The sequence below is a fragment of the Xiphophorus hellerii genome, chromosome 23 (genome assembly GCF_003331165.1).
Source record: "Xiphophorus hellerii strain 12219 chromosome 23, Xiphophorus_hellerii-4.1, whole genome shotgun sequence".
NCBI lineage: Eukaryota > Metazoa > Chordata > Actinopteri > Cyprinodontiformes > Poeciliidae > Xiphophorus > Xiphophorus hellerii.
In genome coordinates, this window is record NC_045694.1 from 680596 (window position 1) to 705822 (window position 25227).

At 43.8% G+C, this 25227-nt stretch overlaps 2 protein-coding genes and 2 long non-coding RNA genes across 4 annotated transcripts in view; 2 read left to right on the forward strand and 2 right to left on the reverse strand.

Annotated features, from left to right (window-relative positions):
- LOC116714596 (alpha-1,3-mannosyl-glycoprotein 4-beta-N-acetylglucosaminyltransferase B) overlaps positions 1-25227 on the forward strand; it is a 776799-nt gene that overhangs the window by 635828 nt on the left and 115744 nt on the right. The window lies entirely within an intron of this gene.
- nfkb1 (nuclear factor of kappa light polypeptide gene enhancer in B-cells 1) lies at positions 1-25227 on the reverse strand. Its single transcript, XM_032555252.1, is given in 26 exon segments — positions 1-1149; positions 1151-1294; positions 2411-2574; positions 2648-2714; positions 2782-2915; positions 5677-5779; positions 5856-6025; positions 6094-6295; positions 6701-6775; positions 6778-6815; positions 6884-6905; positions 6907-7013; positions 7879-7995; positions 8807-8908; positions 8976-9134; positions 9470-9608; positions 9702-9793; positions 9977-10081; positions 10383-10541; positions 11089-11252; positions 14429-14580; positions 19522-19620; positions 20384-20424; positions 21871-21952; positions 23265-23308; positions 24946-25227. Coding segments are annotated over 25 exon segments (2868 nt in total). The 5' UTR covers positions 23304-23308; positions 24946-25227; the 3' UTR covers positions 1-957.
- On the forward strand, positions 6213-6743 carry LOC116714629 (uncharacterized). Its single transcript, XR_004338098.1, has 3 exons — positions 6213-6320; positions 6483-6563; positions 6633-6743. It is a non-coding gene; the product is annotated as an uncharacterized LOC116714629 (long non-coding RNA).
- LOC116714624 (uncharacterized) lies at positions 15817-18586 on the reverse strand. Its single transcript, XR_004338094.1, has 2 exons — positions 17215-18586; positions 15817-17173 (listed from the first exon to the last, which is right to left on the reverse strand). It is a non-coding gene; the product is annotated as an uncharacterized LOC116714624 (long non-coding RNA).

Here is a 25227-nt window from a genome sequence, read left to right on the forward strand (position 1 = left end):
TCAAAATATAAAAAAACCTTTATTTAGAAAAATGAACAACCAGTTACTGATGATGAACTGTACAGCGCAGGCAGGACATAAATATGCGGAAACAGGGACGCTAACACCTGGACTACACTTCCCACAATCCCCTGTGGTTTTCTTTATCCAGGAAGAAACCGGAAGTTCAGTTCATGAAAAAGAACTGAATCTGTTCAGAAATGAATCCTAAAACATGCAAAGAGGAGAAGAAGGTCTTGAGGGTCCCTGACCCGGTCCGGGATCCGGTTCTGTACCCGGTCCGGGGAGGAACGTTCCGGCTGCAGAGAAGCTCAGCAGAACATTCTGGAGTCAGAAAACATGAAACCGGTCCGCAGGTCCAGAACAGCTGGTTCTGGTTCTGATGATGAAGAACATCTGTGTGATGATGATGATGATGTTTTAGCTCAAGCCACAAATGATACAACTGTAAAAAAAATTATAATCTTATAATTTTTAAAGGACGTTTAAAAATTTAAAATATTTTATTTCTATTTTTAGGATTTAAAATAAAGAAAATTGAGCACTTTTTTTTTTTTTGTAGGAAAATAAAACATTCCTGATACTTTTAGTGGAAATTTACACTAAAAACCTGCGTCAGTTATTGTAAGTGAATTAATTGGCTGGTTTTACTGTTAATCCAGGTTTCAGACCGACGGGTCAGATTAACGACATCTGAGATTAAATCTGGCTTCAGATGGAAACCAGCAGAATAATCCCCTCTGGTTCTGGTTCCGTTGTCCTGGTTCTGCGTTTGAATCTGGACCAGCAGAACTGGGTCCAGAATGTTCTAATGAGCTTCCGGATGCTGTAACTCTCCCTGCTGATCATGTGGTTCTGATCTGACTGGAGCAAGGAGGTTCCGACCCGTTCGGACCCGGTCAGGGTTTGTAGCACCGTCGGTTCTGGAAAGAAACAGGAAGCAGCTTTTCTTTCCTGTCAGTAGAGATCAGAGTTCAGCGGTCCGGTCCGGTCCAACCCGGCCCGGTCCAGTTGTGTCAGCAGTTCTTTAAAATAGAATAGAATCTTTGAGTGATGAAGAGGAGGATGAGGATGCTGGCCAATCAGAGCGCTACACCGTGGAGAGCTCCACCCCGCTGTCGCAGACGCCGCTGTCGTTCCCAAGGTCCGCCTTCAGGTTCTGGACCAGAGGGTTCTGGACCTCCTCTGCCGTGTCTGGGTTCTGGCGCAGCGCCCCCTCCAGGATGCTCAGCGCTCTGCAGCCGCCTGCCGACCGGAGAGCCGCCAGCAGGTCTGAAACGGTTCCACCAGAAACCTGCAGAACCAAACATCAGAACCATCATCAGATCATGAGAGGAAGTCCAGATGATGATTGTTCCTCCTGTATCAGGGGGTGTGATGCCCGGATCGGCCACTAGGGGGCGATGCTCATAGTTACACAGAATTAAAGTTATTTAAACCGTCACAGGAGGAAAACATGGAGGTTTGATTTTTCAGTCATATTTTCACCATGTTTATTTATAAATGTCACAATTTCAAACTAAATAATTAAATATTACATACATATAAATGTAACATTTATTTAAACATATTTATTAAACCCTGTAAAAGTGAAACTATGAATCCCCAACAGGCTAAATAACTCAGATTACATCATCAATGTGTAACTTTACAAACGGCGCCCCCTAGGGCAACAGTTAAGAGACCGTTGTCAACGGACGGAGATGAGAGCTGCACCAGCAGGGGTCAAACACGTAACCGTGGCAACAGCCATGACGTTCCTTGGTCCGATGGGCCAGGCGACAGCCAGGAGCTAGTCGGGTCGGCGTAGGAGAATTGAAAGGTGGCTAAACTCTCACATATATAAGTAAAAGAAATATCGCACAGAGACGTACAGTAGTTCTTCCTGCTGGCCACGACGGGTTGGAGATTTATTGCACTCTTCCACGGACACGTCTTACAGCTTCATCACTACAAAAACCAAAAATCTCCCCGTATTCCTAACAAAGAGGTGCCAAGAATTCTTTGGCAAAAACAACAAATAGTATTTTCTCTCTTACATCGGTCATTAGCCCGCTGTTAGCCATTTGTTAGCCATTTGTTAGCCAGCTGTTAGCCCGCTGTTAGCCATTTGTTAGCCCGCTGTTAGCCATTTGTTAGCCCGCTGTTAGCCATTTGTTAGCCAGCTGTTAGCCCGCTGTTAGCCATTTGTTAGCCAGCTGTTAGCCCACTGTTAGCCATTTGTTAGCCCACTGTTATCCAGTTGTTAGCCATTTGTTAGCCCGCTGTTAGCCATTTATTAGCCAGCTGTTAGCCGGTTGTTAGCCAGCTGTTAGCCGGTTGATAGCCCGCTGTTAGCCGGTTGTTAGCCATTTGTTAGCCGGTTGTTAGCCAGCTGTTAGCCGGTTGATAGCCCGCTGTTAGCCAGTACCTCGTAGCTCTCCAGCAGGGTTCTGGCCGGGTTTGGACTCAGCCGGAACGCCGTGTTCAGGATGCCGAGGCCCAGATGGTGAGCCAGGTTCTCCCAGCATCCTTCAGCCTCCAGTGCGCCACACACGGCCCGCTTCACCTGCACGTCCAGAACTGAGAGGTCGCCTACACACACACACACACACACAGTGAAGGCGAAGGCCATGATGAGAAGGAGGAGGAGGAAGAGGAGGCTCACCCTGTGGCGGGACGAAGGCTCGCTGGCTCCTGGGCTCGTACTCCTGACCGTTTAGAAGATCCAGAACCTGCAAACACAGACTGTCAGAGTTCTGACCCGGTTCTGGCCCAACGCTCACACACTCCCAGACCAACCTCAGGGCAGGCGGCCATGTTGACTGGAGTGGTTCCTGAGATGTAGCCTTCATCATCCTCGTCCTCCTCCTCGTCCTCCTCTTCCTCGTCCCTGATGAAGATCGGCTCAAAGTTCTCCCTGTGCGGGTCGGCACCTGGAGACGGGAGGAGACGCCAAGGTCACATGAAGGTCATGATCGTCCTTCAAAGGTTGTGACAGAACAGGCTGATAAAACGACTCGTTAACAAACTGATACTTTCCACATGTTTGTATTTTCATCTCATAAAAATAAAATCTATTTTATTTGACTGATAAAATAATATTTAGCACACAACTGTTACCCTAAAGTTTTAGTGTATCTACAGGGCCACATAAATAGCATTGGTGGGCCGGATTTGGCCCCCAGGCCTCCAGTTTGACACCTGTGAGAGAGAGAGGATCTGCTGGGTTCCACCAGAATCAGAACCAGAACCAATGGAGATAAAAACGTCCAGCTGGTTGTTGTTTTCCTCAAAGCATTCCAGATGCACTCCAAACTTTTCACATTTTAATTCCTAAAAACTGTTGAAAACCAGGAATTATTCTCCTTCTGCTTCATATTTTCCAAGCCATTATCCAAGTCACTTAAACTAAATCCCAGATCTCTCTGTGCTAAAGCTCTATTAATTAATGATTTCATCACTGAGCATAATATCCATGTTATGTTTCTGACAGAAACATGGTTGAATGATAATAATGAATCGATCGTACTAATTGAATCTGCGCCTCCTAACTACAATTTCTTCAGTGAGAATAGAAAACACAAAAAAGGAGGAGGCGTGGCTTCAATATTTAAGAATACCATAAATTGTAGTAAAATCTCTTTGGGTCACTTCACCTCTTTTGAGTATCTTGGAATTGAGGTTAAAGGCCACAAACGAACTTTGACAGTAACTTTATACAAAACTCCAACTTTTGTGGAAAATTTCTTTACTGACTTGAATGAACTTCTATCTCTTATATGTATTGATTATGATTGTTTAATAATTGTCGGTGATTTCAACATTCATGTTGACAACCCCCAAGACAGAGGGGCAAAAAAGCTCTCTAATATTTTAGAGACTTTTGGTCTAACAACATGTCAAACAAGCAACACACACTCCAGGACACACACTGGACCTGGTTATCAGTAAGGGTGTGAATATTTCCAATCTCTCTGTAACTGATGTCGCCTGTCGCATCACTTCCTGTTATCTTTGAAAGTTCTTTATCTTTTAACCCACTTGGACAAACAGCAACCATCACAAAACGTTCTCTCACTGAAAACACAGCAGAAACTTTTAATCTAATCTACTCTTCTTCCTCACCCTTAGGCTGTAATGATGTAGATAAGTTGGTAAATGATTTTCAGTCTAAAGTTTCAGATATTATTGATTCCATTAAAATGAAGGTTGTGTCTGGTAAAAGAAATCTCCATGGAGAAATGCACAAACAGTTAGATCTGTAAGACAACTCTACCGTAGGGCAGAACGAAAATGGCGTAAAACTCAACTCCACGTTCATTGTGACATCTATAAAGAAAGACTACGTAACTATCATTTAACACTAAAACATGCAAGAGAGGCTTTCTTTGCAGATGTCATAAACAAAAACATTAACAATGCTCCAGCTTTATTTGCAACAGTTGACAGAATCACAAACCCTCCTGTGACGTTACGCCTGAATTCCAATGTATTGCTGCCTGCAACCAGTTTTCCAGCTTCTTTTCAGAGAAAATTCATAAAATCAGAGGATTAATCTGAACATCCACTATAAAGTCAGTACCAATGCTGAGCCCAAACAAAACAAATACAGGAAAAATGACCCAATTTCAACTACTTAATTATAAAACCCTACAGGAAATTATAAGTCAACTAAGCTCCAGTTCCTGCTGTCTGGATGTCCTAGATCTATAACTCTAGAACATTTCTTTAAGAAAGTCCTGCCTGTTATTGCTGCTGATCTGATCCAGATAGTAACTCATCGCTCTCATCAGGCGTTTTCCCCCAGGCTCTGAAAACAGCAGTAATCAAACCACTGATAAAAAAGAACAATCTGGACAAATCACTAATGCAGAATTACAGGCCGACCTCTGACCTCTGACCTCCCATTCATCAGCAAAGTTATTGAAAAAGCTGTTTAAACAATTAACTAGCTTCCTAACGATAACCAACCGCTTTGACTCCTTCCAGTCTGGTTTCCATGGTTACCACAGCACAGAGACTGGCCTAGTCAAAGTGCTCAATGACATCCATATAAATACGGACTGTGGCAGAACCACAGCGCTGGTTCTGTTGGACCTCAGTGTTGACCATGATATATTACTGAATCGACTGGAGAGTTGGGTCGGACTCTCCGGTCCAGTGCTTAACTGGTTTGAATCTACTGTTGTTAGTTTATAAATCACTGAACGGCTTAGCACCACAATACATTAAAGATCTGCTGCTGTTGTATCAACCTTCCAGACCTCTCAGGTTCCGGTTCTGGTTCTGCTCTGCATCCCCAGAACCAGAACCAATCAGCATCTATGCACCACAAATTTGGAAAAAACTTCCAGAAAAGTGTAAAACAGCTGAAACACTGACTTCTTTTAAATCTCGACTAAAAACCCACCTGTTTAGGATTGTATTTGGAATGTAATCAATTACAAATTTATTGATGGAACCTGAATTAATGCTGCGTTTTGATTATTGATTCTATGTTGCTTTGTGTTTCTGTGTTTGTAATGATGTAAAGCACTTTGAAATGCCTTGCTGCTGAAATGTGCTATACAAATAAAATTTGATTGATTGATTGATTGATTGATATTTTATTTATTTTTAAGCTGGTTAGGAAGAAGCAGCAGGTTGCTCAGGCGGTCATAATGTTCTGCTCCGTCTCCAGGTGTTCAACCTTACCTGCAGCCATCAGCAGAGCCGTCAGCTTGACGGAGCCCCGCCCCGCGGCCACGTGCAGGGGGGTGGAGCCGTTGAAGGTGCAGCTGTCCACCTTGGCGTTTCCCTGGCAACAGAAGGGCAGAGTCTGGGTCTGAGCAGCCAATCAGGGACGGCCTGTGCCGCGATTGACCGCTTCATACCTCCAGCAGCAGGCAGCCGGCCAGCGACACGTTGTCGGTCTCCGTGGCGAGGTGCAGCGCGGTGCGTCCGCCGCTGCGCTCCTGAGCCTCCACGTCGGCCCCGCCCACCAGCAGCTCCCTGAGCGCCGTCAGCCGATTGGCCAGAACCGCCAGGTGGATGGCACACAGACCTGAGGGCGAGCAGAGCAGTGAGCTGCTGTGAGAGAGAGGGTGTGTGTGTAGGCGTGTGTGTGCCAACCTGCTGTGTTGCTGAACTGCAGCAACTCTCTCATCTCTCTGCGTCGCAGTAAAAGCTCCACCATCCCGTCTCCTTCCTGCTGCGCTGCCAGGTGAAGAACCGTGTTGCCGTGGCGATCTGTCAGAGTCGGGTCAGCACCAGCCAGCAGCAGCACTTCGGCCGCCTGCTTCTGCCGAGTGATGACCGCCAGGTGAAGAGGAGTCTGGGAATTGTCGGAGAGGTCAGAGGTCAGTGATTTAAAGTTGAAAACATTTCCCAGACTTAGCATTAGCTTCCACTGAATGCCATGTTGGTTTAGCGCTTTAGCGTTATACCAACATTTACAATTAGTTTTTTAAGGTTAGCACAGCTAGCTTCTTTCTTAGCGATGTCTCTTCTCTGGTCTTCAGAGACCATCTTGTATTTTGATTCAGGCGTTAATCTGGATTATCTGCTGGATTTGGACCCTAATCTGATCCTAACTCAACTTGGTAGGTGACGCGTTGCTTTGGTTTGTTTCTGAATAAATCTTATCGTTAGTAACAGCAGAAATCCTCCAGCAGGACGGATCCTCCTGGTTTTTCTTTCTCCCTGAAACCGTGTCCCCGATCCCTGCAGAACCTGGTACCTGGTACAGGTGGTTCCTCATGTTGAGCAGCTCCTCTCCCGTCAGAGTCGACACCACCTGGGTCAGACTCGTCAGCGCCTCCTGCTGGCTGTGCAGCACCGCCAGATGCAGCCCACTGCAGCAGAGCAGAGCAGGAGTGAGCCCAGCATCGCTCAGTCAGTCTGTGTGTGTGTGTGTACTGACGTGTCTCCGTCGTCGTCCTGTGCCGCCATCAGGGGGCGCTGTGGAGCCAGCAGGTACGCCGAGTCTCCGGTGACGGAGTATCGGAAGAGAGCGTCGAGTTGCCTGCAGGTCGTCTCCATCAGCGCCTCATCTGCAGACACATCAGAACCAGAGCGATGACATCACTGATCACCTGACCAGCTGCGTTTCCGTTCGCCGTAAAGTTACACAAACTGAAATTACCAAAAGGTAAGGTTTTTGCCTGGGTTGAAGTTTTTTCTGCAGCCGTATCGTAGTTCATAAAGCTGTAATTAAAACCCTTTGTTTCGCATCACATGATCAGCAGCGGGCTGCACAGTGGCGCAGTGGGTAGCACTGTTGCAGCAAGAAGGTTCTGGGTTCGATTCCCGGCCCGGGGTCTTTCTGCATGTTCTCCCTGTGCATGGTGGGCTCTCTCCGGTTCTCCGGGTTCCTCCCACAGTCCAGACACATGACTGTCGGGTTAATTGGTCTCTCACACTAGGTGTGAGTGTGTGTGGTTGTTTGTCCTGTGTGTCTCTGTGTTGCCCTGGCGACCTGTCCAGGTGACCCCCCCTGTCTCCCGTTGACCGCTGGAGAGGCACCAGCAGTCCCCCGCAGCCCCACAAGGGACAAGCGTGGAAGAAAATGATATATGGATGATCAGCAGCCAGATGTTACTTCTAGTGGAAATGCCAAAGAAGACAACAGGAAGTGGTGTTCTTCGTGGTTGTTTCCGTTTTTGTTTTCAGACATTGTGCAGCCGGCTCCATCAGAGCTCTCACAGCTTCAGAGTTTATAAAAAGTTCAGTCATTCCAACCTGTTGAATACATAACGCTTCTGAAAAATAGCCGACTACAGTTCCCCCAAAATGCCGCATGCCAAGTAGGCGGGGCTAGTCGCTCCAATGGTTGAATAAGACGCCAACGCCTTCTCTGATTGGCTGATACATACAAATTTGTAATGGAACCCCAGCTAATGTCTTAAACTAACAAACCTGGATCCACATCGGAGCCGTCGGACTGGGCAGAGCCTCGTAGCACAGCGCCAGACGCCGGGTCGTTGTCTGGGTCGCTGTCGTCGCCGCTGTCGTCTGCAGCTTCACTCTGCAAAGCTTTAACAGAACCACGTTTGGGTCAGAACATCCTCTTTGGTTCTGCTGATCCAAGTTTCCTTGCTTTTCACACAGACCAATGAGATGAAAACAGAGGAACCACTACAACATTAACGAAAGGGAAGAGGTATGTCCCAGTGGGAGACCTAAGAAATCTCTGATTGGACTGCAGCTCGTTTTTACTTTTGAACCGGAAGTTACTCTGGTGTGCTTCGTTTTAATGAGAAGCAAAGCAAGCAGGAATACGATCGCCATGTTTTGCCCAAACTGTGGAAAAGAGCAGTCACCAAACTTTTGTAGCAGTTGTGGCAAGAGGCTTTGGATCACCCAGAACATTCATGTTTTTAAAAATAGCCAGAGTAACTTCCGGTTAAAAAGTAAAAACGAGCTGAAGTCCAATCATACCTCTTCCGTTTCGTTAATGTTGTAGTGGTTTTGTCATTTGTAATTGTGCTTTCAATTTGCTGAAGTGGTTTGCACCTCAGGGCCACCGTAGTTAACAGACCGACGAGACAAATTCACTGTTCTATTCACTGTTTTATCACCATTTCTGTTTTCGGTGTTTGTCATATTATTGTATGAAACTAGATGTTTGAAACAATAAAATCCTGAAGCTACATTTGTGGGGATTATAAGTTTTTTGTTTTGTTGTTTATTTGCTGTCAAACTTTAACAAAATGTTCATTTTAATAGTTTATCATAAAAACATGGAGCCGTCGCAGTTTTTATTTAAAGTTTAGACTCATGAGGTCACATACACAGAATGAAGACAACCAGCTTATTTCAGGGAGAAGTTGGTTAGATTTCCCACCATGCTTTGTGCCGCCGCCTCCTCCAAGACCAGCTGAATACGCTGAGGAGAATCCTCCTCCTGCTCCTCCGTAGCTGTAGGAGGAGAAACCCTGGTAGTATCCTGCAGGAGAATCAGATAATCAGACTCCAGAAATGATTCTAGCAGGTTTTCATCATCCTGACTTCACCTCCTCCTGCTGAGCCTGGACCTCCTACTCCTGAAGCCGGACCTCCTCCACCTCCTCCACCTCGGTACAGCCCCCCGCCTCCTCCTCCTCCTCCATGTCCGCTGAAGTCCTGGAAGTTCGGCAATGTCTTCTGCCTCTTCCTCTGAACCTCCTCTTTATCTGGAGACAAACATTAATGAAACATGGCCGCCGACTCAGAGTAAAAACTACCAACAACTTTAACCTGGGGGGAAAGCCAGGGGACGTAGCTACGCTGTGGGCGGAGCCAGGGGACGTAGCTACGCTGTGGGCGGAGCCAGAGGATGTAGCTAAACTGTGGGCGGAGCCAGAGGACGTAGCTTTGCCAGGCGGGGTGGGCGGAGCCAAAGGACGTAGCTACGCTGTGGGCGGAGCCAGAGGATGTAGCTATGTTGTGGGCGGAGCCAGGGGACGTAGCTAAACTGTGGGCGGAGCCAGAGGGCGTAGCTACGCTGTGGGCGGGGCCAGGTGCCTACCTATGATCTGTGGATGGTAGGTGAACGGTTTGGGCTCGCTGGTCTCGTTGTCGGATTTCCTCTTTAGCTGGACGAAGACGGACGTCGGCTTCTGCAGGTTTTGGTCTCGATACTTCGGGGTCTTGAAGACGATGGCAAACTGTCGTCATGGCAACACATTGACAAAAGAGCAGAACATGAAAGCGGTGTAACGACTGCAGCGGCTCCCGGCTGCAGCTGGATCAGCGCTGACCTGTCTGTGGACGTCTGTGGGGGAGAAATCGCCCAGAGCCTCCCAGGTCAGGCCCGAGTCGTCCTCCTCGTAGAACCGCACCTGGATGTCATCTACGCACAGAAACACACCATGAAACACACAGAAACACACCGGAGGGTTCTGGAGGGCAGCGAGACCCGACACGAACCGGAACTGGACACAGGAACTCAGAGGAGAAAACCCAGAATCGCCCCGTTAGCCGACTGCAGCGCCTCATTAGCTCAGATCTGGTCACATGCTGGACTCCTGCTCACCTTTCTGGACCTTGTCACAGAGCAGGTAGACCTCCTCTCCCCCCGTCACGCAGCCGGCGGTCCGGTCCATCCTGACGATCTTCAGGTTTGAGGCGTTTGGAGCCTCTGAGGGAGGAAGAAGAGTCAGAATTACTCATCACTATACCAGAATGCTGTCATGAGAGCGATGCTAAGAGAGGAGCAGCCTCAGAGACGCTCAGACTCTGAAGCAGGAAGATGGAGGACAGACGGACAGGAAGGAGGCGGAGCTCTGCCGGCAGCAGGCTCTGCTTCGTCTGCTTGGCTTCCCTTCACTTCCCCTTTTCATTTTGGTTGTTTCTCCAGATGAACACCAGCAGCCAATCAGCAGCTGAGCGCCACATTAATGATAATTAATAATGAATGAGTCCCAGAGGTTTGCACTGACTGCTGTCGTAGATGGGCTCGGACACCACGGGCTCCAGGCGTCTGGAGAAGCCGCCGTCGCTGTCGGGAAGGAAGGCGGTGAACATGAGGCGCACCACGCTCAGGTCCATCTCTTTGGCCTGAGCAGCTGCGGCGCTGATGATCATGCTGCGCTGGTGGTCTGCACACAACATGGAAATAAGTGATTTATGATCCATAGAATCCGGTTCATGAAGCTAAATCTACAGCAACATGCAATCAACAACAGTAAAAACATCGACTGGAAATAAATTTAAATATAGTAGAAATAATTATTTAAAGCTGAAAAGATTTTTCAGAATAAAAACTATAAAGTACGTCTGCTAAAGTACACACGCTAAATATTGAGCTTTGGGTTTATCGATATTTAACTTGAAATTAAATTAAATCTTAATTTCCCTTTGGGATCAGTAAAGTATTTGAGTTTGAATTTATTTTGATAGGGCACTTCCATTTATCGGCAAGCTAATTTGCATATTAGCTAAGCGTTTAAAGTGGAGCTAAATATTTATGACATTATGAATGTAAGAAACAACAAGGTGAACATTTCCCCCATGACAGACTAAATAAACTAAAATGTTACTGTCAAACTTTTACAGAGTAACTCTACAAACGCCTGCTGATCAGAACCAGAACCAGCAGCCGTTTGTTACTGAGAGGAGAGGCGGGATCGGATCGGAACCACTGACCGCTGAGCTCCCGCGGGACCCGGACCTCCCCCTGCAGCGCGTCGATCTCCGGGTGGATGGCGACGCCGCAGTTGTAGCCCATCCTGAAGGCCTCCACCATCCGCTCCTCCAGCGTCTTCGCCACGTTCTTCTTGGTCACATGGAGGATCCCCAGGTTGGGAAAACTGCAGGAAGCCAGAAGCGGGTCAGGTTCTGCTGGTTGGACCCACACCGAGTGGAGCCAGAACCAGAACTGGGCTGACCGGTTCCAGACGTTTCCATGATGCCACACCAGGAAGCAGAGTTTGAGGTGGTGACTCAGATGTTGTAACCAATTAGAAGTTCACAAATTCATGACATCATCACCTGGGCTTTTGTTTTGAAGGGGACATGTCAGGAAATTCCACCTTTTATCCTTTAATACATTGGGTGTTAAAGGATAAAAGTCTCTAGGAGAGCAGACTCAGCTTCCACGTGTCTCCATCAGTCTCTTCAGGTTCTTCTGTTCCCTGATATTCTGAACTTTAACGTCACAGTATTTACTGAGCAACTGCTAAACAAGGTCATGAACTTCTTCTGGCTAATTAAGTTTTTATTTCTCGCAGCGATGTTGTAGTCCAAGTTATGAAACCAAAGTCAAAATGTTTCAGCAGAACAAACTAGGGCTGAAACGATTCATCGAGTAACTCGAGTAACTCGATTACAAAAAATCCTCGAGGAAATTTATCTGCCTCGAAGCTTCGCTAAATTTATTGTATTGTAATAAGCAATGCTGTTAAATACGCAGCACACTGGTCTAGCCGGACGGTTTTTGTGTTGCACAACGCTACCACTTCCGTTAGCGCCTGGAGCATATGTGCTAAGTTTGTAGCTATGGAGGGAACCGGAGAATGCTCAGAAGGAGAACCCCGAAAGCGACAAAAAATGTCAAAAGTTTGGGAACATTTTAGGCTAAACAGAAAGGACAACACAGCGCAATGCATCCACTGCAAAGCAGAATTGGCGTACCACACCAGCACGACATCAATGTTGCAGCATCTGAAGAGAAAACACCCGCTACATGCATCCAACTCGTACACGGTTGCCAACAGGTAACGTTTATGTTCTCTTTGCTAACTACGTTGTGTGATAATCTGCCATGTTATAGATGTAAATTGAGGCACATTATTTTGCTAACGTTACATCTAAACATAGCGGTTACTTAACCGGGTGTAGTGTAAATTGTATGTGAGGGTGGAACAGAGAAATTATGCAGGACTTAATGTAAGTTTGTTAATAAAAATACGCAGCAACAGATTACAGGCATAAGCTGAAAAGCATTTATTTATTGGTGTCTTTCCATCCTGAAAAGTTACAGTCTTTTCTTCTCGCTACTGTTATGTATGAATTAGAAATTTTTGATTAATATTTTTTGTAGTAATTCTATATTTGTTTATACCTAAGCAATCAAGAATAAATAATAGCATCGTTTTAATAAAAATAGCAACATTTTTGCATTTTATCATGACTAGTTAAGGCTGCAGAACTCTGTACAAACTCAAACCTTTACATTTTGAGTAAGTTTATTTTTTTCCTAACATATAGATTACATTCTGTTTTCCAATACATAAAAAAACATTTCACTGCATTTAGATTTTTCTGTGATGGTTAAAAATAATGCTTTTAATTAAAGCATCCTTAAAACTCACACATAAATGAAAGCCTTAAATCCATAAATAAAATAAAACTGAAACTAAAGCTGCTATCATGGCAGATGAGCTGTCAGTGCAGATTCCAACTTAATAATATTAAATGTTATAATATCCAAATTAGTGCACTTGAAATATATTTAATTCATAACAAGGAATAAACAAATAATCATTACATTGTGCTTCTTTTCAGTGAACTGAAGAGTCACACGTTGGACAGCTTTGTTCAAAGGGTTCCAGGATGTTCGGTTGTTCAAGCAGCTGAGTTCACAAACAGCATTTTAAATATTCTACCTCAGATTTGAAACTTATAATTTGAATGTATAAAAGGCAGTATTCTCTGGTTTGCCTTAACTTTTCTATTTAAAGCTAATGAATATTTTTTTACTCTTTTGTGTTAGCACTGAAAAAAGCAAGGAATTTGTTGCACCTTAGACTTAGATTTTATTGTATAAAATGCAGTATTTACTATTTTGTCTAAACTTGTTTTATTTTTAAATCAAGTATTTTCTTTATTTATCTTTTCTGTTTGAACTTTAGAACAAAAAGCAAGAGATTTGCTGTACTACTGATTTGAAACTTTACTGGAGGTTTAATGTTATTGCGTTATTATCAATAAAATGTTAGAGTTAAATGAGTTGTTTACTTAGTTCTTTTACGTGTATGTGTATTACTCACTGAAGATAAATACATAAACTAAAAGCTGGAGTATAGACATTTTTATAAGCATATTTGTGAGCCTGCCACTTTATTATTTGAATATAATTTAATATCTTAGTATAACTTTTCTTCAGGTTAAAGCAAACTACTGTTACAAGTAAACTTTCTAAACTACAAACATTTAACTGTTAGGGATGCTCAAAAAGGAGATATTGGACTGATCTGGACTAACTGGTGTTATTGCAGATTTGCCAATAGTTTATTTTATAAATTTTTTTTATCCGATTACTCGATTAATCGTAAGAATAATCGATAGATTACTCGATTACTAAAATATTCGTTTACAACAGCCCTAGAACAAACGTTATTTCAGACATGAATTTATCGAGTTGCGATGACGTCCTGGAAGTGGTTTTGCTAGCTTCCTGCTGATGTTAGCACTGTGTGCTAGCTGTTAGCTTCCAGTGGACTGAAACGTACGTCATGTTCTGAATAGCATCACTATATAAACAGATCTGCATTGTTTTGACTGGAGGAAATGATCCACATGCATTCTGTGACGTTCTGGTGCTAGCGTTAGCTAACTCGCTACTGACATCTTTTATTAAGTTTGGGAATGAAACATTTCTGCGTCGCTGGATAATCACACCTCTGCTATCAAACTACAAAAATGACTGAAGGGGCAGGACCGGCTCAGTCTGCGACCTGGTTTGCATTTAAAGAACTGGCACCAAAACAAGTTGCTGTCAGACAAACCTCAGGTCAGAGGTCAAAGGGAAACCTGTGGAGCTGCAATAACCAGGAATTCAGACCAAACCAGTGCAGTTCAGCTTTATATTCACCAAAACTGACTTAAAGCATGATGAGTCTCATAGTAAGTCCAAAGGCCATGTGACCAGAAAATATCTGGCGTCAGTTGAACATTTATGTAGATTTAAACATCTCCAGATAAACTTTGGGTTGAACTGAACAACAATAAACATTAATTTAAATGAAACGTGAATGATTCCTACCTGATGGTGGAGTCTTTGGACTGCAGGTCAGCGATGCAGATCCCTTTATCGCACTGCTTCCCCACCAGGCTGTGAGCGTGAAGCTGCGGCAGCTGGGTCAGCGCCGTCACCAGCTGGACCACGACCCGGGCCTGACCCTGATAGTTACAGATCTGAAACCCACAGCAGAACGGCGCCATTAGCGCAGGCGGCTGAGGACAACGGAAAAGACGAGGTGGATGAAGCTGAGAGTGAAAATGTTTGGTGAAATCAGACAGTGAGGCTCTGATCTCATTCTGGACTCCACAGATGAGTCACACACATTCAGACTCTCTGTGGTAGTTCAGAGAAACTTTCTCCTGGTACAAATGACTCACTGAAACTTCGCACCTCCACCAACATCAGAGACCGCTGAAGCGATGGATTCAGGCTGAAAGCAAACCTGATCATTTAGACCAGGTGTCTCAAACTCCAGTCCTCGAGGGCCGCAGTCCTGCAGTTTTTAGATGTGCCACAGGTACAAAACACTGGAATGAAATGACTTAATGACCTCCTCCATGTGTAGATCAGTTCTCCAGAACCTTAACGACCTAATTATTCTGTTCAGGTGTGGTGCAGCAGAGGCTCATCTAAAAGTTGCAGGACTGCGGCCCTCAAGGACTGGAGTTTGAGACCCCTGGTTTAGACGATCAGCAGGTTTTTCTGGAGTCAGACTGAAGGTCTAGATGTGTTTGGTGTCTAATCATCACCTACTCATTTTGATGGATGGATGGAAATCATGTATAATTCCTTGACATTTTTAAAAATGGCTGCCCTGGTTGTAATGGAAAATAACCAGCTGTAGTTCTTGCCAGTGGTGGCACAGCTAACCAAAACATTAGGTCCAATAATCGCTAAACGGCTAAACAAGAATCTTAGATATACTAACAATAAACACAAAACAATTAGAAGAAGCTAACGCTAACTATGAAGACACCAGCCTCTCATCCTTTTCTCCTTCTTGGTGTGAGACTCGCTAGCAGCAAAGTCTTCAGTCTGAACATTTGATCACTTTAGAGCTGAAACAAGATGACCAAAGTGGAAAACATGATGAGACATAAAGTTCATCCAAATCATGAAAATGGGGAACATTTAATGGTAATAATTACTTAAAAGGCTCAAAACGGTAGCCATCTTGAAAAATATCATCCTCCTAAAACTGAAGTGTCTGATGGGAAAAATAAAAACATTCGACCTGAGAGGTTAGCATGCTAATTCTAAAGCCTGTATTCACTCTTGTGAATGTGCTCTGATTGGTCCTTTGCTCTGATTGGTCCTTTGCTCTGATTGGTCCTTTGCTCTGATTGGTCCTGTGCTCTGATTGGTTCTGTTCGTCTGAACGTGAATCTGAACTGAAGCTGAATCTGCTGTTAGCTGTTTTGTTTAGTGTTTGCTTCCAGATGTTCATTTTCATGTTATCTCTGTTTAACTGAAACGTGAGAACAAACTCTTCCTGTTCCTTCGGTTTGTGTGACAGCCAGCCGTGCCGCTGCAGATATTTGCCTGCAACTGTTGCAATAACAAAGCCCACTTCCTCTTCCTGGTTCTGTCGGCCACTCGACGTGTCGCAGCAGATGAACGCGGTTCCTAGAATCAGAGCGAGAGCTGCAGTTTGAGGGTTTCCTGGCCTGAAGCTCTTCACACGCCGTGCCGCAGCTACCCGACAGCTGCAGCAGGCCGGCGCTGCAGCTGCAGTCGGCTGTCTCCGCATGAGAAATGCAGAAAACAGCTTAAATTCTGCTAAAAAAATAAAACTAAAACTGAAATAAAGACAAATCACCTCCTCCAAACCCAGAACACCAGCATGCAGCAGCATCTGCTGCGTTTCTGAGGAAATCTGACTGGAAGCTGCAGCACAGCTTCGTCTCACGCCCAGGTCAGAACCAGAACCGAACCGCGGGTCCCAAAATAAGGTTCTGCTGGTTTGAAAGCTGTTCCTGGTAACCAGATCATCAGGAAGCCGATAAAAGCTAACAGCTAACAGAAGCATTGACTGGAGCTTCTGACCCGGTTCTGTTGGGATGCGGAGTCGGACCAGGAGTGGCGGGCTGGGGCGTGATGCGTTCACTGACTCAGACTGCTTTCATCACTTCATTATTGTCATTTTCAGACGTTTAGATTCACCGTCTGTCTTCTGCTGCTGCTGAATTCTGACGTAAGATGGATAAAATGCGACGATGCTAAACAATAAATGACTATGATAAATAATAATAATAAAACAATACTATTCAAGGAACACATTGATTGATATTACATAAACACTCCTGCATTATTTTTGTCTTGGGCAACAAATAATCCAAATGCATTCAGTGATTTTCTAGCATTAGCTAACTTGCTAGCATCTATTGTCATCTATTTTCTCAGCCACTCAACACCAGCTAAAGAGAAAAGGATGGAAACAAATTGCTGCAGCTAAAATTCAATATTGTTTGGATTTCATTCACACTACTAGCTTTTGGTATGTCTGCCAATTTTATATTTGTCTTATTATTTTTACTAAATGTAATTTTATTTATCATTTGTCTGCCCGTCATGCTGTGTGTGTGCTGAGGCTGTTGGAAATGTGTTACAGAAATAAACTTTAACTTGACCTGACATTAGCTAACTTGCTAACGTTAGCTAACTCGCTAGCTGTGTTGAGACCTTCTTTATGTTCCTCCAGGCTTTGGCAGAATTTTCTGTCTCCAACATGTTCGGCTGGATGAACTGATCTACGGTTGGTGAAATCTTTTAGTTAATTTGGGAATAAAATGTTTCTGCATCGCTACATAATTGTATTTCTGTTATCAAACCGTTCAGACTGCAGACGCTTTGAAAACTCAGATTTAGTTCCACATCTGGAAGTGGAACAGATCGGAGTTTCTTTGGGTGAAAAGATCGCAGCAAAAAAGTCAGATTTGTGCCGCATTCGGCTGTGTGATGCGAACACTGATCCTTCACTGATTTACCCCAAACTTTCACTATTTCAGCTCATTTAAGCTCCGTAATCTATTGTCTTTTAATCGTTTTTAAAGTTTTTGTTTTGTAAACTAGCTTAGCATATTTCTCTGTTTTTGCATGATATAAACGGGAATCGAAGCATCGCGCTCCTCTTTGTCTCTTGAACGGGTTCAAAGATTGAGATCAGCTCTACTGGAGAGGTCAAAGGTCATTCAGATGGAGAAATTCATCTGATCAGACCTTTGACACTTTCCTCTGTCTCTGACCTGGGAGAACCAAACCGGGCCAGGAATGGATCCCACCAGTGGGATGGGAGTGAAGGCTTGAACCTTTCCAGAGATTGAAATCCCATGATGCATTGCACATCTGTAAACAGGCAGCTTCGACGGTGAAAAACATGAGGTCAGGAACCAGAACGCTATTAACAGCAGGAGGCTGTGTCGTCATGGTTACGGACTCGGCATCACCTCGGCTGAAACTGAACTGTGACTTTAAGATTTGTTCCGTTTCATTCTGCTGACTGAGCGGTTCTGACGATCAGCTGATCGGCTGCGTTGACCCAACAGTAGCGCGCCACAGTTAGCAAAGGGTTAACTGTGTTTCTGGGCCTGAGTGGGCGCCGGCGCCAACGCCACGCTTTCATCTCCGAGCTGAAACTTTGCACCTTGTCTGTCTGTGACGCAGCGGCGCTTCCTTGTAATTAGCTGTGGGTGTCGCGAGGAGGAAATTCCCAACAGACATGAAACATGCAGAGGTGTGTGTGTGTGTGTGTGTGTGTGTGTGTGTGTGTGTGTGTGTGTGTGAACAGGTCCAGGCCTGTCGGGTTCTGAAATGCTGGTCCCGGGGTCCGACGTGGTCCAGATCCGTTCTGCGGGTTCGTTCTTCATCGACTGATTTTAAAAACTTCTCGTTTTTTCACTAATTTGACAGAAAAGTTTCCACGGATTAACAGAGAATAAGAAACGTTACCATGGCAACACAAACAGGAATACCTCATCTAAATCCAGAAATGCTTCTTTAATCCCAAAAGAAAATTAATCTTTGCTTTAACTGACACTGAGGATCTCCTGTAGAAGTCTGTGTTACAGCGGTATGAAGACGCCTCTGACTGAAGACACTCTGCATATGTGAACGCCAAGCAGACCGGAGACCACTCCAAAAGCAGGAAGTGGACTACAGCACAAAGCATTCTGGGTAAATACAACCAAAGCTAACATGCTAGCCTAGCGCTAGCAACAGAAATGGCTCCTGGTCTTTAGCCAAAGACTAAAGAGAAATCCTCCAGCCGCTAAAATCTGACGCCTCCATTTTGTTTCCATCTGGTGAAACAGGAAGTTGCTCTCAGTGTCTTCAGAGGTTTTTGTGTCGTTTCCTTCAATGGTTCTTGGTGCAGCGCCCCCACAGGCCAGGAGGGGAACAGGTTGCTCAGAGGGTTTGGTTGGTTTGACTCTTTGGCCAAAACACCACCAGACAACGGGGAACCAGAGTCCAGCTTTCATCTACAGTGCCACCAGCATGCTGGGTTTTCAAAATAAAAGCCTGTAAGCCTTTCTGCATCTGCAGGAACAGCAGGAAGAAGATCCATCCCAGAAAACGGGTTCAGAACCTTTAAATGACCCGGCTGACGATTCTGGAAACACTAAAAAACTGTTCTTGTTGTATCACCTGTTTACCAGAACCAGAAGGTCCGAACAGAAAAACATCCAGGAATCTGCATCCAATCCGGTCCCCCCACGCCAGGAGTAGGGGTCAGGGAGGGGGCGTGGCCTGGATGGGGGAAGCAGCGCGGCTAACTTAGCATCGATGTCGCTACATTTAGCACCTTTTCAGACCCTCTAGCGACAAACTTTCAGAAAAAGCAACTAGCTACAAATTTACAACTTTTTTCAAAAAACTCTAGTGATAAATCGAGCCAATCTGCTAGATTAACTGAAGTTAATCTAGCAGATTAACTTCTGTTTACTGTCTGAATATTTTTCATTATTTCTGGTTATTTGTGATTATTGTCTGGTATTTTCTTTATGAATCTGCAGCGTGGAGCAGAGCTCTGAACCGCAGAGCCGCTGCAGCGCTTCACTCTCAGGAAGCGTTTCCTCTGCCAGCTGCAGCCGCGCCGCCCAAACAGGAAGCGTTACCTTCACCGTCGGGTACGTCTTCCTGTTCTTCTCGCTGGAGGCTCCGGGCAGGCCGCCGTGCGACGGACCTTCACAGCCGTAGCGGAACCTGAAGCCGCGCTGCAGAAACACAAACACAACAAAGATCATCTCAGATTACAGCAGAGGGCAAAGGTCAAGGTCATCCTGGCTGCAGGTCTTGCTAACCTCAGTCCGGCAGCCATCTTGTTTCTAGAGAGACGAGGTTTTCTCCTTCAGCCCATCCAAGCAGCTGGCCTGGCTCAGGGTCATGACCTTTAACCTTTAACCTGAGGCCTGTAGAGTCTGAGCTACAGCTCTGGGGTTTCTGGACATTGCTTCACTCTCCGACCTTTGACCTCGTGACGTCTGAGATGTTTTCCTCTTGAAATTTTTTTTATTAAAAATTAGTTTCTAATTATAAACATTTATTTTAATTTCTTTGATTTTTCTTTTTCTTTTTTTTTTATTTGTACTTATTTTCAATAAAATAATTTTGAAAATGTTATTTTTACCTTTAATTTAAAATTATTTCCTTTTATTTAATTTCTAATTTATTATTTTTATTTAAATTAAATACTTTTATTTTTGTTACTTTTAATTTTTTGTACTTTTTTAATTGAAATTTTAAATGTTATTTTCATTAAATTAAATCTTATTTTCTTATGTATTTATTTTATAATCTTCCTCCCTGGAGACTGATGGAGCTGACCTTTGACCCCTCTGCTAGCATCATGCTAACACACCTGAACATCCTAATCTCTACAGAATAAAATCTGAATAATCTCATTAAAGACGTCAGAGGAGAAACCGAGCGGACTTCCTGTCCAGGTGAGCGGACTTCCTGTCCAGGTGAGCTGCTCACCTGTTTGGGCTGCTCCAGGATCTGCAGGAACGGTCCGTCCACTGAAACACACAAAACAAAAATCAGAGTCAAAGTTATTATTAATAATTACGACATTTTAGACGATAACTGGAAGTTTTAAATGGAAAGACAGTTTTCTGTTTCTGTCTTCATCAGTTTATTTATTTATGGAACAAACAGATAAATTAATAACATAGAAATGAATAAATTAATCTAAGGTTTATTATTTAGCCTATCATTAATTACTAATCTAGTTATTTATTATGATGAATAACTAGATAAATAGAGTCATCATCATCATCATCATCATCATCATCAGCCTGGAAACCTTCGGCAGCAGAAATTAGTTTCCCCTGCAGCTTCAGCTGAAACCAGAAACAGGAAGTGAGCGCGCTGCCGCCGCCGCCTCGTCATGAAACTCGTCTTTCGTTTTGCCGCCGCCGGTTTCCTCCAATCATTTCGTTTTCCAGACAGAAACTCTGTCGGCTTCCTGCTGCGGCAGAAACTTCTGATCCAGTCGGGATCTGGTCTGTTTCAGCGGTGGCAGCATCATGCTGAGCAGACACTTCCTGTCAAACTGGAAATCTGATGAGGTTTTAAACCATCAACCTGATTTTATTTTTCATTTCACTTCCAGGTTGAGCTGTAAAAACACGCAGCATGAACACGACGGACACGGATCGCATCACTTCCTGTCCAGCAAGAAACACGGCCTGATTGGCTGACAGCTGAGGTCACATGACCCCTGGATGCGTTTAAATAATTTATATTTAAATTTAAAACCACAGAAAAAATAATAAGATTTTTTTTGTGTTAAAAACTAAATACTTATTATTAAAACAAAATATCGTTAAATTCTTAGAAAATTATCATTAAAGTAAAAATAAATATTAAAATGGGTCAAATTAGCACAGAAATATAAAATTAAAATAAATGTATTAAATCATGATAATTGCAGAAAATAAGAGAAATATAAAATCCTTTATACACAATAAAACAATTTAAGTTTATATAAAGTTTTACGTACCAAAAAGTGACAATATTTAAAATTTCATTTAAATGACAACTAATCTTAAAAGACTAACAAAAAAATTACAAATATAAACTTTTCATAATACAATTTAATAATTTAAAATAATAAATATGAACTAAAACTGTTTTTACTTTTGTTTTGAAAACTTTAATATTTAAGATGTTTTCTGGATAAATAACAGGAAGTCAATTATAGGGAAAATTTAATTTGCATAAATAAAAATCAACCAGAAACCGGTTCTGGTCCAATAAACCAGAACATGATCCAGTAGAACGGTTCTGGCCCGGTTCAAGCCGAACAGTTAGAGAGAAACCAACAGAACCGACTGGGTCAGACAGAACAAAAACCCGCACGCCCCTCTGGTGGGAGGGGCTTAGCGAGAACCAATCAGACACACTCAGAGGGGAGGAGCCAGCCGGTACTGGTTCTGACCCGGCAGAGGGCGGAGTCTCACCTGACTGCAGAGCCGTCATCTGAGGCATCGGGACGAAGTGGGAATACTCCAGGAAGGACGGGTCCATCATGGTGTCGAACATCTGCAACGAGACCCAGCTGAGGTCCGACAGAACTGCCGGGGGTTCTGGAGCTGCAACAGAACCCAGAGCGGTTCTGCTGGACCCTCTGGACCAGAACCGTTCCGGGTTCTGCTGGGGTGAATTTTGTGCTGCGTTAAGCTGTATGCTAATGAACCGAACCAGCAGCCAATCACAGACGGGGATTTTTAATCCAATCAGATTATCCCTCCACTTTCTGAATGAAAAACAACCAAAGTGGGAAAAAAAACATAAACTGGGATTCTGTACCCTGACAATATTCAGCAGAAAACTTTATGGACAATTTTTTAATTTTATTGGAAATTTTTGTAGATTCATTTGAAATTCAAAGACTTTTATTTTTTCAGGATTTCACCTGCACAAATCTTCATTTGTTGGAATAAAGATTACAGGAAGGAAAAGCTGTGATTTCAAGTCCCGGTGAACTAAACCAAACTTTCACAGTTACAGTTTCCAATTTTAATAAAATCCTGTGGAAGTTCAGAATCAACTCAGATGAGCTGCTGATGCAAATTACACAGGACTGCAAAAAAATCACAACCTCATTTCCAAATGTAAAATCAAAGTGAAAGTTTGGGTTTGTTCTCCTAGAACTCATCTTTTGTTTTCCAGGATGTTTATTTCAGCACTCGAAGAGTTCTGGAGGTGAAAAAAGACAAAAATATGAGAGATGAAGACTGCTGAGCAGCTGAGAGCCGAGAGCAGGCTGAGTGAGAGCTGCCACAGCGCTCAGAGCAAGCTTTGTGAGATTCAAACACACACATCAAATCATCGTCCGTTCACATAGATCTGTGCACCTAGATCAGTCTGACTGCAAACTCAGCCTGCTGAATGAACATTTTTTATTCCGGGCAGAAACTCTGAGATTTTCTGAGTTTGATTCTGTAAAATCCGTCCAGTTCTGCGTTCAGGAGAGGAAAGGTGTTTCCTCCCGGCTGCTGGTCCAATCAGACGTCAGGAGCAGCACAGGTACGACTGCGACCGCGGATCAGACAGAAACGTCCTAAATTTCTGCTTTCCAAGCATTTTCTGCTGCAGCGCAAAACTCAGGAATGGATGGATTTCAACCAGAGAAGCAGAAAATATCGGTAACAACGTGGATACCGGCCCAAACGTTTAGATCGGTGCAACACTCATATAGCAATAAAAAGGAAATATTTCCCCTGATGTCTGAGGGGAAACAAAATAATTTCTTGTATTGTGTGTTTTATTCCATTCAAACAGGATTTCTGATGTAAGTTTCATTTGAGTTTCTGCCGCTCGTCGTGCAGCAGCGAGCGGCAGGTGAGCTCACCTGGCTAGAGGCGTGCATGTAGTTCTCGTCAGCAGCCATCTTGTCTGCAGAAATGACACATTTAGGATTTAAAATCAGAACTGAAATCAAACATCCACATCTGTGTCGACATGGTGAAGCTGAGCAGCTAAATGAAACGAATAAGAGTTTAGAGTTTGAAGACATTCCTGTTTCTTTACTGTTTTAAAGTCGTGATTTATCTGCAGCTTCCTGCCTCGTTTACTGAGTCTAATTATAAATCATATTTATTACCAGGCAGGAATTTCCCAGTTAGGACTAAAATCTTCAGCCTCATTTTTATTTTTAGTAGAAGCAGATTTTCTTTAGTGTTTAAACCATTTCTAATTAAGTATTAATTACTCTTTTTTAAAATGTTATTAATTTTACTTCTGTTTTTCAAACTGAGTTCAAAATGCTGCACAAGTGAGAATTTTTTAAAGCAGAAACTCCAGCACAGATTCCTGCAGGAGAACTCAGGAGGGCCTAAAAATAACAATCAATGAAAGATCAATGAAACATAACATCTATATTTTAAAAGTGCGTTCAAATTAAATCATAAATATAACAAGAGGAGCAAAGATGAATTAACATGAATAATTTAAATATCAAATCTCTTGAATTTCAACCATATTCTGAGCAGAAACGCGCAGTAACCAATTATTGATTAACTAGAGAAAAATAAAACTACTTCAGACTTTTTAAAAGGCTTTTTCTGATATATTTAACTTTTAATTTATGTAAATAAAAAACTAAATAGCGAATAAAAGCATTAAACACGATAGCATAATCATACCTGGTAACTGGTGGCGCGGTTCTCCTATTTTTATGATTAATAGCCAATAATATTGATTGATCTTTGATTCTTCTGATAGCCGATGCTGAGCAGAGCGCGCTCCCGCTGCGTTTTCCCCGTGGCGTGAACGCGCCTCCGTGTGAGTTAGCCCCCTTGCTAACAGCTAACTACCCACTCGTGGGACTACTGCTGCTGTTTCCTTCGTGGAAGTGACCCCTGATAAAGTGAAACACGGACACGGAGGCCGTATCTCCACGGCGGGAGGAGCGGTGCTGGAGCTCCAGCCTGGCCGAGTGTCTCTCCGTCATGCCGGAACGGCTAACCGCTACCTGTCCCCGCTGCTCCGGGAGCGAGCCTTGGAGGTTTCCACCAAACTCTATTTAAAATCCTCCTAATTTGAGAAACCTCCAGATTCCAGCTTACAAATATTAAATTCGTAGACATTTTTATATTAAACCGAAATGAAATAAAGTGATAATTAATACGGCTTTCGTAATGTTCGGATTAATTTAATTTTTTTTGTCATATCGCTCATAAATTCATCTGTCACCAGGAACAAGACACAGTTGAGCGACACTAAGAGTCTTAAGTTGAAGCTAAAATAAAAGTTAATTTTAGTATAATAGGAGCCGCATTAAATGTTAGATAACAAAGATTTTAAAGATTTTAGATATAGTAGATTTAATCCTTAGGACTATATTCAGGATTTTAATAAAACTACCAAATGGTGCTGAGTTAAAAAGTTACCTGGCTAATAAGGAAGTAAGCAGAACAACAAAGCAAGCTGAGCTGTACCGGTCCGGTCCGGTCCAAGTCGCGGTTCTGACACCAGGTTCGGACCCAGCGGCTCTACACTTAGTGGTTAATGTGTAGTAAGCATGATGTTACCTGGTCAGCTCGCTCAGGTGGAAGTCAGTTTGAAGCGTGACAGTTGGGGCTCGTTCCGCTTCACTTCAGTTCAGTCTTGTCCGTCATTATTTCCTCCCCACGCAGAACCCGCAGACCCACGAGCAGACCGGGCTCAGCTTCGGGACACCATCACGCGTGGAGAGCCCAAATATTTCATCCAGTCCTGCCTCGACAAAGCTGAAACCTCCAGGTGACACCGAGAAGAAAGAGTGGAGTTCCTTCCCCACTGGAAATTCCCCCCGGTTCCCAGATTCACCACAG